This window comes from Cyprinodon tularosa, unplaced genomic scaffold (assembly GCF_016077235.1).
Source record: "Cyprinodon tularosa strain WSP-4 unplaced genomic scaffold, ASM1607723v1 ctg550, whole genome shotgun sequence".
NCBI lineage: Eukaryota > Metazoa > Chordata > Actinopteri > Cyprinodontiformes > Cyprinodontidae > Cyprinodon > Cyprinodon tularosa.
Window position 1 is genome coordinate 183266 of NW_024039286.1, and position 19563 is coordinate 202828.

The window sequence follows — 19563 nt, forward strand, 5'->3', positions numbered from 1 at the left end:
TAACTAGAGGGAGTTGCTTCATTTTTACTTGCATCATTTTCAGAGATGCCAAAAGTACTCACTTTCCATACTTGAGTAAAAGTACAGATACTCGTGTTAAAAAATACTCTGGTAAAAGTGGAAATACTGATTAAACTTTTTTACTCAAGTAAAAGTAACAACGTACAGGCTTGTAAATTTACTTAAAGTATAAAAGTAGAAACCACTTTTTTCATGCCGTTGCTTACATTTTAAATGGATGTCTGCCAATAGGACTAGATCTCAGTTGTGTTCATTCTCGTCGTCCATACTACTATGCTAACGCCACCGCCACCAAGCCGCAATGATTTGCCGCGAATGAATACCGCCGAATCTGTCGATTCATCTTGTAGTGGTGCGTCAAATGCAACGTAGATTCCCATCCAATTAGATTGAATTTGGTATTGATGACGTGAAAAATAATAACGGTAACTCCATTGAAATGATTCAAAACTAAAGTAACGAGCCAATTTTTTTAAATGTAAGGAGTAGAAAGTACAGATATTTGTGTAAAAATGTAAGGAGTAGAAGTAAAAAGTTGCCATAAAAATAAGTAGTAAAGTAAAAATATCAGAAAAATCTACTTGAGTACAGTAACGAAGTATTTGTACTTCGTTACTTCCCATCTCTGATTATTTTCTTGCTGCAGCAAAGTTTCTGTAAATCAATCAATTCAAATCAATTTGACTATCCCAAATCAAGTCATTAACTAAAAGACATTTTGAAGAAATCTTATGTAAATAAACCACATTTAATAGTTATAACTTTTTCCCCAAATGGAGCTATTTTGATTTCAATAAGTTTATCGTCATTTACTCTCTTTTCTAATTAATTAGATTTTGGTCGTGGCAAGATCTATCTAGATGGAGTAATGAGTGGGTAACAGTAGAGAAGCTGCAGAGGTGTGTTAAACGGTAAAATCATTTAAGACACTACCAGTTAAATGACGACATGTGGCTAAACATGTCGTCACTGGTGAGATCAGGGAGGGGACCAGAGAAGATTACGGAGTCCCACATTGTTTTGGCAAACTTATACACTGAAGCAACACTAATTTTAGTGACCTCCGATCGGCGTAACCGGGCGTCATTAACGCCAGCCTGAATAACATACTGTATTTAAACTTATCCTTAACCAGCAGTTTCAGGTAGGATTTGATGTCGCTCTTTCTGGCCCAACTTTTGGCAAACATTAGACTATGTTCCCTGGTGTCTCTAATGCCACGTTTCTGACTAGAGAGCTGCCAATTGCCAATATGGGCATCCCATTGGGAGCATCACAGAGTGAGTAAAATCAGTTGGAAACGTGAACAGGTTGATGGTGATATCCCAGTGGGCTGAGATCAACGACTTTGCTTTCTGCGTATCGTTACCCAATCACCTGGCTACTCAGGCACTGTTGAAGTACCACTACGTGGACCTGTCCCTGGTTTTGGTGGCTCCAGGCTGTTAACAAGTTGGGCTACTCTAACTATTGAACGTTTGACAGCCCAAAGCCAGGACTGTAACTCTGACACCCTCGCCTCCAAAGCTCCCAAAATACTACATTTATTACACATACCATTATCACTAAAGGAGGCAAAGGAATAACTTAACATGACACAAAGACCAGTGACTGTGACCAGTGTAACTTACAGACTCCCTAGCAGCTCCCTGATCAGTTTCTCTGATTCGTTGATGTGGCGCGTCAAGCAGCAAAAGTTCAATTTTTCCAACTCGAGCAGCAGCTGCAATTTTGGCGCGGCGTGTGTCTCAGATGCTCAAACGCCCCTGAAGCGCTGCTTCAGCTGCTCAGACGCACTGCAGCTGCTGTGGGACTATTTGCTGTGCCTTGACGCGCGTCAACCATTGACTTTGCATTGAAACTAGCTGCTCCTGCTGCTTCTGCTGCTTTTGGTGTGAACGTAGCATTAGAGAATGGTGTAACTATCACGGTAAGCAGAGACTGCAGTTGCTTAGGGGCCCCCGACTTCTTAGGGGCCCCGTCACTGACACCTGGTTTGCCCCCTACACAAATGTGAACTAGGACGTCTCTTTGCAGATGTAATGGTGCGAAAAATTCCTCTTAAACCCACCTGATATTAGGTTAACTGACCGGACCTTATTTATACCCAAACACATGGCAGATTTCAACATGATGGTGAGCCGTTTAAACATGACAACAATAGCAAAGCAGACAGTGGTACTTTTAATTACTATGCTAATAACTGTTTATAGTTCATTAGACAGTTGGTTAAAAAATATTAGGGGTGTCAACAATAATCGATTCAGCGATGCATTGCAATGCGGGGCATGCACGATTCAGCATCGATGCGGCAACGTGCCATGATCGATTATGTCACTGTTTATTTTCTGGCCTCAAATGGACAAGTTGTGAAGTTTCAATTACTTCCGGTGGCATACCAACAACAATCAAGATGGCTGAGGCGGAGGGAGATGACCGCGATAGACGGGTAGGCCTAATTAAAAACGCACCAAAAGCTTGGAAAGCAGATATCTGGGCACATTTCGGATTTTATGAAGTCAATGGGATTTTGATGCATCGCAATGCATCGTAGAATCGAATCGTTACCTTGTGAATCGTAATCAAATCGAATCATGAGGACAGTGCCAATGCACACCCCTAAAAAATATGCTCAAATAATATATTTCAAACCGCAATAAAGATCTTAAAAGAATATTTGAGCATTTTATTTTTTACAATACGACGTGGAATTATGGGTAATCCAGAGCGTAGATTAAAACCATAACAATGCACAATGTCAATGGATACCAAAAAGAGGTACTTCAGTGGATTCCCGAAAAGAGGGGGTGGGGGGGGTACCTAATATGGGGCCCACCCAGATAATGTTGCTTACGGTTCTATCGTTGTGTCGTTATGCCATTGGCCTTAGATCTCATTTTAATCACATGAAAGACGAGTCAATAATATTACAAAAAATCTCTTACATGTCACAATCCCTTAAAAGACCAAAATAAATTTTAGAATGACCTTCACATTAGATTACACATATTTACTCAGATTAAAAACTATTTGAACTGAACTTAAACTGAATGAGATATATCCAAAGTTATATATTTTGCAACGAAATATTGATATAATAATCACAACATTTTATGTTAATATATTGCAAGATTATGTTTTACAAATATAAATGTATTTATTTGGGGGGGCGGGGACGACTTGTAAATAAATAGAAAAAATAATTTAAAGCAGTCGGTGTTGTCTTTCGGAACCTGCATTGTGCAGTTAAGTAGTATCCATTTTAGTTTGAGCATTGTGTTCAAATTGATGTTTGGTGATCTGACACTTCTAGAAATGTAAATGAACCAACTGAATCACAAAAAAAGTTTTAAAGTTAGTATCTTTTGTTTTACTGATGAGGATTTTAAATCAATGTTTTTATATAATTTTTTCTTGACACTTCTTATTGGATACTAGTGCGTTTCCAGACATGCAATTCCTGTGTCCCAAGTCTATATGGAAATAAGCTGTTTAATAGCAGCGTGTTTGTATTTTTAGACAAAAGACTTCTGAACACAAAATAATTCGTCATGGAGCCGCTCATTCAAACAGAAGACAGGGAGTTTTTGACCAAATCTTTGTACTAAGGCCAAGAACCAACTGCGTAACTAAAGAAACAGAAAAATTCATTGGGCAAAAGGAATAGGTCAGTTCCTTCTTACTTTAATGCTGCCCACAACCACTTTAGGATCTGCTTTGCCTATAAACTACACATTCCACTCTCAAAAAAAACACACCCCTACTCACATGCTTGTTCTGCTATATGTAGTGAGGACCCCCACTGATTCTCAGCCATTACACCCACACACACACACACAAACACACACACACACCCACCCACACACACACACACACAAACACACACACACACAAACACACACACACACCCACACACACAAACACACACACCCACACACACACACAAACACACACACACACAAACACACACACACACACACACACACACACACACAAACGAACAGAATGTAGAAGAAACTTCTGAAAGGGAAAGGGTTGGCATGGCAGTCAGTTACCTAACAGTTTTTTCATACGGGCAGCTACAAGCAGACCCAAGCAACATGACTTGACTGGAAATAAGTGGGAAAAGTTGTGAACAGTTTGGGGTTTAGATTAGAGAGCCCTCTAGAATGACTGCTGAACTGTTCTTTAGGACCATTTCACAAATAATTAGAAAGGCTGTTTATATGGATTCAAGTTTTCCATCACTTAAGGTTATAAGTACTCAGCTTTCCTTTATATTCCTAAGCTTTATGTCTTTATTATGAACCCACTGTGGTCATAATTATCCTACGTTAAAACACACACAAAAAAACTGTCGATTTATGTATTACAAAAAAATAACGATTATGCAATATTCATGTTTTAACACAATAGTAAGGAATTCAGTTGTATTTACATCTAACTAAAATATCCCAACATATTTTTAAAGAAAAGGGGGGGTTAATTGTAAAAATATACTTACATTTTAAGATTATTAGGACACACTAACATCACAAGTGAATGCACAAAACTGAACACTAGGGTCCAAAACCAGTACAAGTGAGGGAAATGGGACTGGGCCTTAATGTCTCTGCCACTGTGTAGTTAAACAATAATCATGATCAGCTGTTCCTTGTTTAGTCTCCAACCTACAGCCACCTCCCTTATTATCTTCACAACAACTGATAGATATCTATGTCCTCGTTAAGGTTGAGATCTTTTCTCACCGCTTGTTTTTCATTGTGCTTGTATTTTGGTTGCAAGTTACTGTTTTTTTCCTTACCTCCTGGACAGGTATGATTCATCACACATGAAGGCATTGTTTAAATAACTGAATAGTGTTAAATTACCCTCTCAAGTAATACACTTTGGTTACAGAGCTGGGCTGACTATTTGTGGATGGAGATTGTTAAAGGTGTTAGATTTATTTTTTTTTATAACTGAAAATCGAACAAACTGATCAAACTCCACCCACACCAAAGAACCTCCACTCAACTGCAGCACCCAAGCTGAACATTCTGATGAAACTAAATCACGTCTTGACGTCTTTATTATATTATGCAGGAAGTTTTACAGATTATATGGATACTGCAATGTAAGCAGAACAGGAAAGGAAAAACAGGAAAAAAGGAGAAAAGATGAAAGAAAGAGGAGATAAAAGGGAGATAATGATAAAACATTTTTAGACTGCTTCATCACCTGCAAAGAGATGTAAAAAGAACAGAACAACCAACGGATATAGTGTGAGAGATACAATAAAGTAACACCTAGACACTATTTAATAATTTGCTATTTTTTTTAAGCCTCTTGTTTTAGGTCTGTTGGTAATTTTTAAGTCTATATCTTTGAATTAAGCAGAAGTAGGTAGTGACCAGTTGAGTAATTTCACTGTATAAAGCAAAACCACATTTAAATACTTGATGTTGTTTACCCTGATCTATCTATCTAATCTATAATCTTTTTTTGTGAGAAGTGTTTCTTCTGCCTAAGTTTATCTTGCTATTGTTTTATAAATTTACCTATTTTCATTTTAGAATTTAAAATACCTGTATTTGCACATTTTGTTCTATTTTTGTCTTTGTGAAAGCATTTCATATACTACATCATTAGTTATCAGTATTTCAGTGATCTCTTTACCAAATACTTTTACTCAGATAAACATAAAGGTAATGTCAGTTTTTACCTTAGTACATTTTCTTGGATACTTTACCCACCACTGGAATTAAAATAACAATTAAGAGATTCCTATTGTTTTTTATGGACACATTTCTTTGCAAAATGATTACAAAGGTTTGGATATACTTTCTTTCTGCCATGTGACATTTTCTGTTCAGATTCCTGGAGCAGCGATGGACAGGGTCAGCCTGCTGTGGCGTCTGAGGCGTCGAGCTCGCCGTGGAGCCGTTTGCATGACCTTATTCTGCATTTCCATGGCTTTACTTTATGCACTGTGTGCTGAAAACAGCGTGCCCGTCACAGACGCCATCTTTGGTGTGAGGGCACGTACCAGGGCCCAGCCTCGTACACACTCTGTCATCAAGGTTTGTTGCTCCTCCTTTATACTCCCTTATGTTGACGTTGCAGTTTTTAACTTAAAAGTACAAAACTACTTCTAATTATATAATTTTTGTTGATACACAAGTGGGTTGAAGCAGGTTTAAATTGATTTATCTCATATTAAGAAAGTTAAAAAATTATCCATTGGACTTTTTTTTTCAAGTTCCCATCCAGGAAGCTTTTTCAATTAAAAACATCAGAAATAGCTACTCTATAAAGCCTCGAACTTAACTTTTTCTGACATTTTTAATTAAAAAATGCTTCCTGGATGGGAAGCGAAACCTCTTCAAACCTGGAAAAAAAGTCTAGTGGATTATTTTTTTACTTTTTTGGAATGACTATGACCTGGATGACTGAGAATCTTCACCAGCAAACCCATATTAAGGTTTGTAAACAGGTCTGTCAGAATCCCTTTGAAAAAGAAAAACATTTCTTTTAGTTACCTGTGCCACATTGAAAAGATGAATCAGGCGTTTTGTATGTTTCTTAGATTTTTAAAATGATCTACAATAAAAATTAAACCTGCCACCTTAACCAAAGATGCCAAGAAAAAAAATCAAGCTTGTCCCTCATAAAATTGGAAATCATTTAATTTTTTAAGATTTATGACCACTGAAATAATGTCAACAGAAATCTAAGAATGACCAAGGTCATTTGATATACATTTTAAAGATGGCGTTATGATCCTGCTTTGTGTTCAGTCAGGTAACCTTGGATCAAATTAAAATGGAGGATGACTAAAGGGTTCATTATTCGTGACGGGTGCGTGTTCAGCATAAAGAGCAAGCTGACAACACCCCACTACTCGAGGAAGTAGAAAACGCAGCCGTTTAGAACTTTATCTAATCCTCCTCATACAGTTCCAGGGTGACACTAATTTCTTTCCTGGAGTTTTTCCACAATATGTTGATAGTGGTGATAATTATGAACTAAATCACAGGATGTCTGTAGATGTTGAGATTTTCAAAACTTCAGCAGTATGAGCCGCTGCTTACTCGCCATATTTTCTACACGGTTACAAATTTTCCTAGGTTCTCCATGCGGACAGAATTTTTACTCCATCTTTTACAAGATGGTATTTAGGTCAAGTTTCACATCACGTGACTTGTGTGATGCAAAAATGCTTCCATTGCAGTTTTGCAAAATGTAATAATTTCAACAAAATGGAAGTGAGAGGCCGTTTAAAGGCTCAGCAAACCTTTGCTGGTGTTTTTGATTAATTAGCTGATTAGGGTGTGACGCTATGAATTTCTAATAATAATTAACACAAGGTTCTAATTTAACAAGTCACTTTTTTTTATCAAGTTTAAGCTATAATTATCAAAATTGTTAGAAACATGGGCTTAGATGTATAGTCCGTGTGTTACGATTATAAAATGAGTTTCGTTTTCTGAGATGGTGTGCAAAAAATATTGCACTTTCCCACAGTCCTCTATTTTTTTATTTTTTAGATAAATTTATATCACCTGTGTAAAGTTAATATGTGAAATCTATCCTCATTGCTGGGACTTCCCTCAGGTGGTGAGAGGCGGAGCGAAAACCCCAAATGTGGTCCCTCAGAAGCATTCAAATGACCCTCACCGCCCAATCCCTGTGCTGTCAAACCACACCAATGAAGACTTGGAATCTCCTCCAAAACGAACAAGCGCAAAAGAATCCTCTGGCTTTTTCGCCCGCTTGTTGCCACGGCCTTTAACACGAGTGCTGGCGGGCCTATTCAGCGGACGGCGTAAAGGGGAGCTAAGCGGCAAGTCGGGGGATGCAGAGTTCTTCGGACCTAAAGGACTATTAGGAGAAGTGTGGAATGAGGAAATGTCCAGCAGCATGCTTGGAGGCAGGCTGCAGAAGGTGGTGCAAAACTATCAGGTGAGTTAACTGCTGCTTTAACCCTCACCAGATGAACTTGATTACATATGCTTGCTTATTACATATATTGTAATTTTTGTCAGGCAATGAATAAATATGGTGTCAAGGTGTCTGGTTCTGGTGGTACCTCCAAGCGGACAAAGCTTAGTGGCCATGAGCTGCTCTGTCAGCTAAAAGAGAAGGTACAACTTTCCACTTTGACTCCAGACTTTCAGCCTTTCTCTGCAATGGCCTGGGCTTCCCTGCTGCTGCCACCACAACAGCTGTCCTCCGACCTCGGCCCATACAAGAGCTGCGCAGTGGTGTCGTCTGCAGGGTCACTACGCAACTCTGGACTGGGCAAAGAGATTGGTGAGAAATTTCCCTGTGGTTGCAAAATTAAAATGTGTAACCTTTTCTATCAAAGATGTCAAAACTATCAAAACTACATTTTGACATCTTCTGTTTAAGTTAGTCCTTTATGTATTACAGACAAACCTAATCTTCAAAGAAAACAAGAAGTGATAAATTGTGTGAGCAAAAAAAACCCCCCAAAACATTTAGTGCAATAAGTGGGAATGTTGCAGGGGATCTACAAAATTGCATGTGTAAAAGTTAAGATATGCAAAGGTGTTTGGTTCTTCCCCGGGACTGGAATGGATCTTAAACTCTAGTCATAAAATCTAGTAAAAGATAGAAGCAATGAGAAATTTATGGTAGATTAGGGTCTAAACGGCTTGATTTACCTCCCTCAGCTTCTTTTTAGATCGGTTTAACCAAAAATATTGCAAAAAGAGGTAGACCCATTATAATTAGATAAAACCTAACTTTGCTTCATATGGAACCTGTAAAAAATATTGAGGGGGTAAACATTCTTTTGCTACAAGTCAAGAGATAAGTCTCAACATATTTGTGAGATAAGAATGTCTCTGTATCATCTGTCATAAAAATGACAAATTTGTGGCCTTCTTGCAAGAGTGTTTGAGCAACTTTCAAATGTGAACTGAGGTTGCTGTAATTGTTGCTTTGAGTTTGTATCTTTTTGTATTTTTTTTTCCTTGCTGGCCACATTTACCTGCAGGTGGTTGGGTTAAATGAAGTCTCTAAATTACCCTTAGATGGGAGTGTGTGCGCATGGTTGTCTGTTGTTTGTGTCTTTGTTGCCCTGTGATATACTGGAGGTCTGTCCAGGGTGTACTCTATCCTAGAGATCGGCTAGAGATGGGGACCAGCCCCACTATGACCTTGATGAATAAGCGAAAGATGTATGGTTCCATCACACTAACATTTTTTTGAGATGCTGAAGCAATTTATCCTTCTTTCGACTCTTGAAAGGCCACAAAACTTCAGCCAAATATCTGTGGATTATTCTTAAAAGCTCCATCTGTACAAGGAACAGTAGACCAAGTAGAGGTCAAGTTAGAATTATGCTAGAAACTTGATGGCAATAGTGCAACTTGCTAAATGTCATTTGAGGTTCATAGGTATGTTGGAGCCTGTAATAAAATGTTTGACCTTGTGGGCATTAGATCGTATCCTCAATAGTTTTGAAAGATCATAGCAGTTGTTTTTATATCTATTTCAAATAATCATTAAAGCCACATTTTTAATTACCCTTTTAATTACCCTTTTTAATATAAATAAAGAACCTTTTGAACCTAGCTAAAAACTACCTGGTAGAAAGTAAGATATGATTTAAAAGAATTTTAAAGGATAAATGCCTAAAAATGTAAGGGTTTTAATATTTGTCAAAAAGTTGTTTTATATTTTTTAAAGAGCAATCGATCAGATCATCAATCATGAAATGCATGTGAGATCTGCAGCAGCTGTGTACTTTTAAGTGGTTTAATTGGATAAATCTCACACACTAGAAAAGCTTTGTGAGGTCTATGAGTTGATTTGTGTGTGGTTTTTTTATTTGGACAGAAAATAAGTGTTGCATTGTTAATTTCTTATCTTTCCTTCCTCTCAAAACTGTCTGTTTGATCAACCTACAGACTCTCATGATGCTGTGATACGCTTCAACGCTGCTCCCACCAGTGGCTTCGAGAAAGATGTTGGCTCCAAAACAACGATCCGTCTCATTAACTCACAGGTGAACTTATAAATGTAGAACAGTTTATAGGCACTGGGAGTTGGAGAAAATGTGATGGTTTGTTTCTTAGTTACATTCAGTTATAGGAAATCTGTGGTTGAACTTATGGATTTTTACTTTAAAAACTAGTAATTCAGAACTTACATGAAATCTGGTCACATGGACATTTAGTCTAAGCTACTAATGAAGCACATATAACCCAACCTGGTAAACCTATCATAACCTGAAAACAGAACATAAACAAGGAGGTAAACTTTACTTATATTGACATGCTGTCCCGTCTTGGGCTGCACCCTTGTTGATGGTTTAGCTTTTGATTCTCAGATTAAATGCATAACAGGCAGAAATGTCATTGCTTGTGAATTTCATAGGTACCATCCACCAACATTTTCGTCTAGTCTTTGTCTTAACAACGAATGTTTGTACACGTCCCATGTTTTAGTCATCCGGGAGCCATTTTTTTTTGTGACGGTCTCCTTATCATCATGAAAAGGTTTTGTCAATGAAATTTTTTCATCATCTTCATTGTTGATGAAAACGGCACTGGCTGAATGGTGATAATTATTAGTGTAGATCATGTTTTTTCTTTTCTTTTTTATACAAGGTCAATGTTTTCAGAATAGCAGACTCTAATTTTTAGACTTGTTCCTGATATACACTTGCTTATGTATTCTTTCTTAGCTTCACTACCCTTGTTCTAGGTAGCTTCCAGCTTAAAGTATCCTTTACTACAGCTCGGCATTCACCATGTTTTTAAAATGATCAACACATTTAAGGAAATATAGTAAGAATTGGTATTTTTCCTATTTCTAAATTCACTCAATGGCAGTCGCTATGGTGACGTGGTTTAAGTCTACGACTGTACAGTAGGGGACTGGGCTTTGAATCCCAGTTGCATCAGGAAGGGCACACAGCGTGAACATTTTGGCAAGTCTTTTGTGGCAACCTCTGAATATGTCATTCATTGAATCTGCTGCTGCAAGATGGACTAAGAGCAAAGAATTGGCTCATAATGCTGCTAAAAGTGACTTTTTATTTAGATGGGTGAAATAAATGAGCAGAGAATCAAAGGGGAAAAATAACCAAACAGAATGATTAAAAATGTATCCAAAAGTCAAAGATATGAGATGGTAATTTTAAGTTTTACTGCTGCATTACTTTCACAAATTTGAATTTAATTATAAATGTCCTCCACTCTTCATTGATAATTAATTCTCACCAGGCTCCAGTTCCCCTATCCTCTTTCACAACTGATTAATCCCTTTTTCTCAGGTAAATTCCCCAGAAGCACTTTCCTTGGACAATCATTCCACCATCTTCAGAGCTAAATACAGGTGCTGGTCATAAAATTAGAATATCATGAAAAAGTAGATTGATTTCAGTAATTCCATTTAAAAAGTGAAACTTGTATATTATATTCATACATTACATACAAACTCATATATTTCAGATGTTTATTTTGTTTAATTTTGATGATTACAAATGACAACAAATGAAAATCTCAAATTCATCATATCAGAAAATTAGAATATTGTGAAAAGGTTCAAAATTGATGGCCCCTGGTGCCACACTCTAATCAGCTAATTAACTCAAACCACCTGCAAAAGCCTTTAAATGGTCTTTCAGTCTAGTTCTATAGGCTACACAATCATGGGGAAGACTGCTGACTTGACAGTTGTCCAAAAGACGACCATCGACACCTTGCACAAGGAGGGCAAGACACAAAAGTTCATCGCTAAAGAGGCTGGCTGTTCACAGAGCTCAGTGTCCAAGCACATTAATAGAGAGGCGAAGGGAAGGAAAAGATGTGGTCGAAAAAAGTGTACAAGCAAGAGAGATAACCGCACCCTGGAGAGGATTGTGAAACAAAACCCATTCAAAAATGTGGGGGAGATTCACAAAGAGTGGACTGCAGCTGGAGTGAGTGCTTCAAGAACCACCACACACAGACGTATGAAAGACATGGGTTTCTGCTGTCGCATTCCTTGTGTCAAGCCACTCTTGAACCACAGACAGCGTCAGAAGCGTCTTGCCTGGGCTAAAGAGAAACAGGACTGGACTGCTGGTGAGTGGTCCAAAGTCATGTTCTCTGATGAAAGTAAATTTTGCATTTCCTTTGGAAATCAAGGTCCCAGAGTCTGGAGGAAAAGAAGAGAGGCACTTCATCCACGTTGCTTGAAGTCCAGTGTAAAGTTTCCACAGTCAGTGATGGTTTGGGGTGCCATGTCATCTGCTGGTGTTGGTCCATTGTGTTTTCTGAGGTCCAGGGTCAACGCAGCCACATACCAGGAAGTTTTAGAGCACTTCATGCTTCCTGCAGCTGACCAACTTTTTGGAGATGCAGATTTCATTTTCCAACAGGACTTGGCACCTGCACACAGTGCCAAAGCTACCAGTACCTGGTTGAAGGACCATGGTATCCCTGTTCTTAATTGGCCAGCAAACTCTCCTGACCTTAACCCCATAGAAAATCTATGGGGTATTGTGAAGAAGAAGATGCAATACACCAGACCCAACAATTCAGAAGAGCTAAAAGCCACTATTAGAGCAACCTGGGCTATCATAACACCTGAGCAGTGCCACAGACTGATCGACTCCATGCCACGCCGCATTGCTGCAGTAATACAGGCCAAAGGAGGCCCAACTAAATACTGAGTGCTGTACATGCTCATACTTTTCATGTTCATACTTTTCAGTTGGCCAACATTTCTATAAATCCTTTGTTTTTATTGGTCTTCAGTAATATTCAAATTTTCTGATATGATGAATTTGAGATTTTCATTTGTTGTCATTTGTAATCATCAAAATTAAACAAAATAAACATCTGAAATATATGAGTTTGTATGTAATGTATGAATATAATATACAAGTTTCACTTTTTAAATGGAATTACTGAAATCAATCTACTTTTTCATGATATTCTAATTTTATGACCAGCACCTGTAGAGCTAAAGCAACTGATGTGTATTTTACCTGAGTACAGAGGAAAATAAATCATAGTACTAATTAGATTTAAATAAGTCATCAGAGTTGTCATATCTGTTAGCAGAATGATTGACGAGCCACCAGCGAAGTGATGAGCTGATCTGCATAGAGAATTAATTTATTAGCTAGAATGGTGTAGAGAGAGAAGGAAACAATAATTATACAACAATAATAATCTACCCTACTTATTAGGAGGGAAAGATGACTATTCATAAATCACTTTAGTGTTGTGTCTGCTCCACTGCAATACTGAGGGGACTGACTCATAAAAAAATTAAATCTACCTGTTGCTCCTCTCTTGCAGCAGCATTGGTTCAACTCTGCATATGAAAGATAGATGAACAGATTCACACGTTCATTACACTGGGGAAAACAAAGAAAATCACTGTGCCAAACAGTATCACACACTCCGAATCAATATATTTGGTTCAGTGATGACTTAGAATAATATTTTGATATAATAGTTTTTTTTTGGGGAGGGGGGATGCTTGGAATATGGTTCTGTTTTGATTTCAGTTTGTTCCGGCCTTTCTCAAATCTCATTTATGGGGGCTGGGAATATCAGAGGTTATTTTCATTACAATAGTGACCGTTAGTAAGGTGAAGTGAATACATAAACTTGCAGAGGGGAGGGGGGGTTACAAGAAAACCTAAAATTTATGAGACTAGCTGTGTTAATAAAGTGCATTGTTATTAAACCAAATACAGTTCGATCATTAATAAATTCTACATTTAAAAAATGTTTACTATTCCATCTTTTTCCTCTGCTTTTTAAATGTATAATTTTTAAATGTGCAAGCAACCTCACTCTGATTACATTTTGTTAAGAAAGTCACTGTTTTAGTATAAAAACTGGATACTTGTCCTCAAAAAAGATGTGAAAAAAATGTGCTGGAACACTTGCCCAGCCGCAGGGATTAGGACTTGAGGATATCAGTGTCCAGAAGACCCGTTCCCTATGGGGAAGGCAGCTGCTGGACGGCAGCAGGTGGGTGAGTGCATCCATAAGCACTGAAGTAAAGATATTTGGAAAAGGGGGTTTGTAACAAGGCCAATATTGTCCACTAGTGTGAAACGTATACGAGAATGAACACTGACAATAGAATAGTCCAAAGTTATTCTCCTTGACACATCCTCCTCCTGATTTACTAGAACATCTGGACAGAAATATGATAGTACACTGGGATATCGGATGCACCATTCAGTTATCCAGGATTTAGTCTGCAAATGAACAGCTCTAGTCTGTGATGTATGGAAAAAAAATAAACACTTTGTTTGGGTATTAAATTGATTAAAACTAAGAATTCCCACAATTTACAGACAATAAATCACCTGTTTGAATGCAAATTCATACACTGTTTTTATTAAAACTCTTACAAATACATAGATATTCTTTGATGCCTAAATGATGCGGCTGTAATTTTAACATTAAATAAATCTAACTTTCTCAAAATGTTTGTCTTCTGTGTTAGAAAAAATGCAAGAGAGTGGGCTTCTTTGCAATTCTATTGAAAAATCATGCTATTAAGAGAGAGTAAAAAACTTTCTTTACAGCTGAGGAAACACCGCCTTCTTATGATCTTACACTACTTTGGGGGGTGGATTTAGATTGAAGTTAGATTCATAGTGGTTTTAAGATCACACAATTTACATTTTGTAGGCTTGCACATTTGAAAATATTTCTGTACACAAATTTCTTTATTAAAGTTTATTGTCATTCTGAAGAAATTATGTTTAACCAGATGAAAACACATTTACCAACTCTAGAATGGGTCTTTGTGTCACAATATGGAGCGATGGTGTATAATCCAACCCTTTCGGGTTAGAGAATAAGATTCATGCCAAACAGAAGTGTCGGTTTTGGCAATATTGGCACTTTAAAGAAATTTAGTTGGGTATGCAAACAAATACAAAAACTTTTTTTTAAGCTGTAAAACATTTTTAACTGTACATACACAAGGACTAAACAGAAAAAGGTTTTTAAGATTTAAAGTTTGCCCAAATCCCCCTTGCAAATAAAATCTCAACCTCAAATGTGCTTTTCTTTTGGTTAAATGAAGGAAATGAGTGGCGGCTGTTACATAAACTACCTTTTAGACTTAAAGTATGCTTTAACTCATAAAAGCGGACTGGTTGCCATAGCAACCTTCATAGATGTACTCCATATCCCTGATCAAAAGTAAAAGCACAAAATGTGACATTAAAGCAGCAGAAGTGATATGTAATTGGCTTATAAAACTGCAGGATTTCTTTGTTTAGATATGACATGGTACAGAGAAGGGAGCCATATACAGGTGCTGGTCATAAAATTTGAATATCATGAAAAAATAGATTGATTTCAGTAATTCCATTTAAAAAGTGAAACTTGTATATTATATTCATACATTACATACAAACTCATATATTTCAGATGTTTATTTTGTTTAATTTTGATGATTACAAATGACAACAAATGAAAATCTCAAATTCATCATATCAGAAAATTAGAATATTACTTAAGACCAATAAAAACAAAGGATTTATAGAAATGTTGGCCAACTGAAAAGTATGAACATGAAAAGTATGAGCATGTACAGCACTCAGTATTTAGTTGGGCCTCCTTTGGCCTGTATTACTGCAGCAATGCGGCATGGCATGGAGTCGATCAGTCTGTGGCACTGCTCAGGTGTTATGATAGCCCAGGTTGCTCTAATAGTGGCTTTTAGCTCTTCTCAATTGTTGGGTCTGGTGTATTGCATCTTCTTCTTCACAATACCCCATAGATTTTCTATGGGGTTAAGGTCAGGAGAGTTTGCTGGCCAATTAAGAACAGGGATACCATGGTCCTTCAACCAGGTACTGGTAGCTTTGGCACTGTGTGCAGGTGCCAAGTCCTGTTGGAAAATGAAATCTGCATCTCCAAAAAGTTGGTCAGCTGCAGGAAGCATGAAGTGCTCTAAAACTTCCTGTTATGTGGCTGCGTTGACCCTGGACCTCAGAAAACACAATGGACCAACACCAGCAGATGACATGGCACCCCAAACCATCACTGACTGTGGAAACTTTACACTGGACTTCAAGCAACGTGGATGAAGTGCCTCTCTTCTTTTCCTCCAGACTCTGGGACCTTGATTTCCAAAGGAAATGCAAAATTTACTTTCATCAGAGAACATGACTTTGGACCACTCACCAGCAGTCCAGTCCTGTTTCTCTTTAGCCCAGGCAAGACGCTTCTGACGCTGTCTGTGGTTCAAGAGTGGCTTGACACAAGGAATGCGACAGCAGAAACCCATGTCTTTCATACGTCTGTGTGTGGTGGTTCTTGAAGCACTCACTCCAGCTGCAGTCCACTCTTTGTGAATCTCCCCCACATTTTTGAATGGGTTTTGTTTCACAATCCTCTCCAGGGTGCGGTTATCTCTCTTGCTTGTACACTTTTTTCGACCACATCTTTTCCTTCCCTTCGCCTCTCTATTAATGTGCTTGGACACTGAGCTCTGTGAACAGCCAGCCTCTTTAGCGATGACCTTTTGTGTCTTGCCCTCCTTGTGCAAGGTGTCGATGGTCGTCTTTTGGACAACTGTCAAGTCAGCAGTCTTCCCCATGATTGTGTAGCCTATAGAACTAGACTGAAAGACCATTTAAAGGCTTTTGCAGGTGGTTTGAGTTAATTAGCTGATTAGAGTGTGGCACCAGGGGCCATCAATTTTGAACCTTTTCACAATATTCTAATTTTCTGATATGATGAATTTGAGATTTTCATTTGTTGTCATTTGTAATCATCAAAATTAAACAAAATAAACATCTGAAATATATGAGTTTGTATGTAATGTATGAATATAATATACAAGTTTCACTTTTTAAATGGAATTACTGAAATCAATCTACTTTTTCATGATATTCTAATTTTATGACCAGCACCTGTAACTGAGCATTGTCTTCATGTTGCGAGTGTTAAACTGCAAAAACGAGCTGCCCAAGTATTTTTTAGATCCTGTCACATTTGCACAAAAATACCAAAGGCTCAAAGCTTTCTTCAATCAAAGTTGTGCGCTTTCATTTAGTCCATACAAAACATTTGGGTTTTGGCAAAAATGTAAATATAGTTTACAAAGGGAAGTGTTTGGCATCCTCTGTTTTTATATGCTAAGAATTGAAGTAAGCCTCTTTCTGATATTATTTTTCTTCAAAGATTTGACAGGAGTGACAAGACATGTTTTAATCATTCTGACTGATGAAAGATTATACATGAGCAAGGTTGTGAAAATTAGCCCCATGAAGGGAGCCTGAGGTTTTCCCAGACTGGGTTTTGTTGTAGATTTGATCGAATTTAATACGCTACGTTTTTGTGTTTATTAGGTATTTTAATTGTTTCGTTATAAACACCAGGGAGGGCTTAGCCCTATAGCCCATTTATACCAGCAGTTCCTGATTCATAGTAATTTCTATATTCTGATCCCATACGAGTTCACCATCTCCCCCTAGTGGTCTGGAAGACCTGCATTACATGGTGCTAGGTTGCATGCACCCCTGAGCCAGAATAGGAATCTGAAAATCTGAATGGAAGGCATGTTCTTAATTGCAAATGTGAAAAGACTAAGGGCTCCGTTGAGGGGGTTAGGTGTGTAATTTTTAGTGTGAGATATAAACATACTGATAATTCTAGCTCAACTCTGTCTTGCAAATTGCTTGTTTGCATTTTTGGCCTTTAAGTATGTCAATAAAATGTTTGTCTTTTAGGTGATGGCGAATGAGGACTTGCGCTTCCTTTCCAGTTCTTTGTACAGCTCAGGTGTTCTGGTGGCCTGGGACCCCTCCCCCTTTTCCTCTGACCTCAGCCAGGTACCCTTTTTAGGTTTCTGTTTTTTTTTAACCGTTATTAAAAACTTTCCTGCAGTTGTAGGCCACATTATTATTATTATTATTATTATTATTATTATTATTATTTCCTGGCACATTTATCCAAAAATGCTGTTAATCCCTCCTGCAGTGGTACAACCACACAGACTACCCCATCTTCAGCCAGTACCAGCGATACAGAAGGCTTCACCCACAGCAGCCTTTCTACATCCTGCATCCTCGCTTTGAATGGCAGCTGTGGCAGAGGATTCAGGACAACATGGCTGAACCCATACAGAAAAACCCGCCCTCCTCTGGCCTGCTTGGTATGAGAACCACCAGCTGTCTCAAATTTCCTGTTTATATTTTGTCAACTCGGGTCCCAATGTGGTTTGATAAAAATAGGTTCCTCTTCACAAATAAAAGCATAGTGTGGGAAACGGATAATCTAATAAAAACTTAAACTAGGAGTGAACTTTGTGGGCTGGTCTTCAGGAAAAAGATTGAGATTTCTGAAATTGTGAAGTTTATTCCAGATACTGGCTTTGCTTCTGATCCGTACGAAGGTGAATCTGAAAGTGTTACTGTTTATGGGATACAATAATAAGTTGTTTTCTTTTCTTACCAAAATGTTCATAGCCTTTAAGCTATGGCAAATGACAAGCAAACTTAAGTCCATTTATTGATGCACTACAAAAGCCTGGGACAGTACGATCCAGAGTCCTTTAAACACTAGTTGCAGGCATTTACAGGGCCGCTATCTTACAAAGATTTAAACCTTAACTTGTTTCTATCAGAATACCTAATTCCTTCTAAGTGACCCATAATGTAGAGCAGTGGTTTCCAACCTTTTTTTAACATGACTATCCTTTTAGCCAGTTTACCATACCATGTGTACGCATCCCCTCAGTCAATCAATGAGGTGTTGAGGATCCTCCAAAAGAAGAATATACAACAACTAATTGTTTGAAATGAAAATAATTTTATTTATTCCCCTTCTAGCAAATATTATTCCTTTATTTTATTATTCTCAACTTAAACAGTATTATAGGTCCCATATAAACGCATTTAAACTCGATATATCAGGAAATTAACACTGAACAGTAGTAATAATCAGATATATTATCTGTTTTACTTTGGTTTCATCATACAGCTGAGCTTGCTTGTGTTTGATGAGCTCTGATGGACTCGGTGTGGAAACAGCTGTTATCAGGCTTCTCTCCACATCCAGTATGTTCCTCTGCTTGGTTTTGAGCCGTGTCAAAGCTAAGAAGGTTACCTCACCATGTTAAGTAGAACCAAAATGTAAAGATTCAAGCAGTGAGATATTCCTTCTCTACAATACACCAAAATTCAAAATGATAAATCCATCAGATACCTTTGTGGCACTCTACGGGAAGGTTGTTGCTATTTTCACTCACAATAAATAGTCTTTCCCACTTTACTTTACTGAAAATGCTGAGGGGAAATTAGTGCAGAGGCTGGACAGATGTGCTTTCAAAGGTTTGATGAGTGGACCCCTGGCAACATCAGTGGTAGCAAGAGGGGTATCAAGTAATGCTCTCACCTCCCTCATTGCTTTGCCTCTCTGAGTTTGAGCTTTTAGTGAATCTTTTAACTTTTCTCATTCGATTTGGGGATGTGTGACTCCTTCCCCTTCCTAATAGGTTGAGCTCATTAGGTTTGACAAACACATCAGGGAGAAAAGCCAGGCATACCAG

General features: G+C 37.9%; 1 protein-coding gene across 2 annotated transcripts in view; it reads left to right on the forward strand.

The window, feature by feature from the left end:
* st6gal1 (ST6 beta-galactosamide alpha-2,6-sialyltranferase 1) overlaps positions 1-19563 on the forward strand; it is a 45965-nt gene that overhangs the window by 23148 nt on the left and 3254 nt on the right. For both annotated transcript variants that reach the window (XM_038305062.1, XM_038305063.1), the window contains 6 exons: positions 5877-6083; positions 7618-7965; positions 8049-8316; positions 9942-10039; positions 17744-17845; positions 17994-18168. In XM_038305062.1, coding sequence (XP_038160990.1) covers positions 5877-6083; positions 7618-7965; positions 8049-8316; positions 9942-10039; positions 17744-17845; positions 17994-18168 — 1198 coding nt within the window. The remainder of the gene's footprint in view (positions 1-5876; positions 6084-7617; positions 7966-8048; positions 8317-9941; positions 10040-17743; positions 17846-17993; positions 18169-19563) is intronic.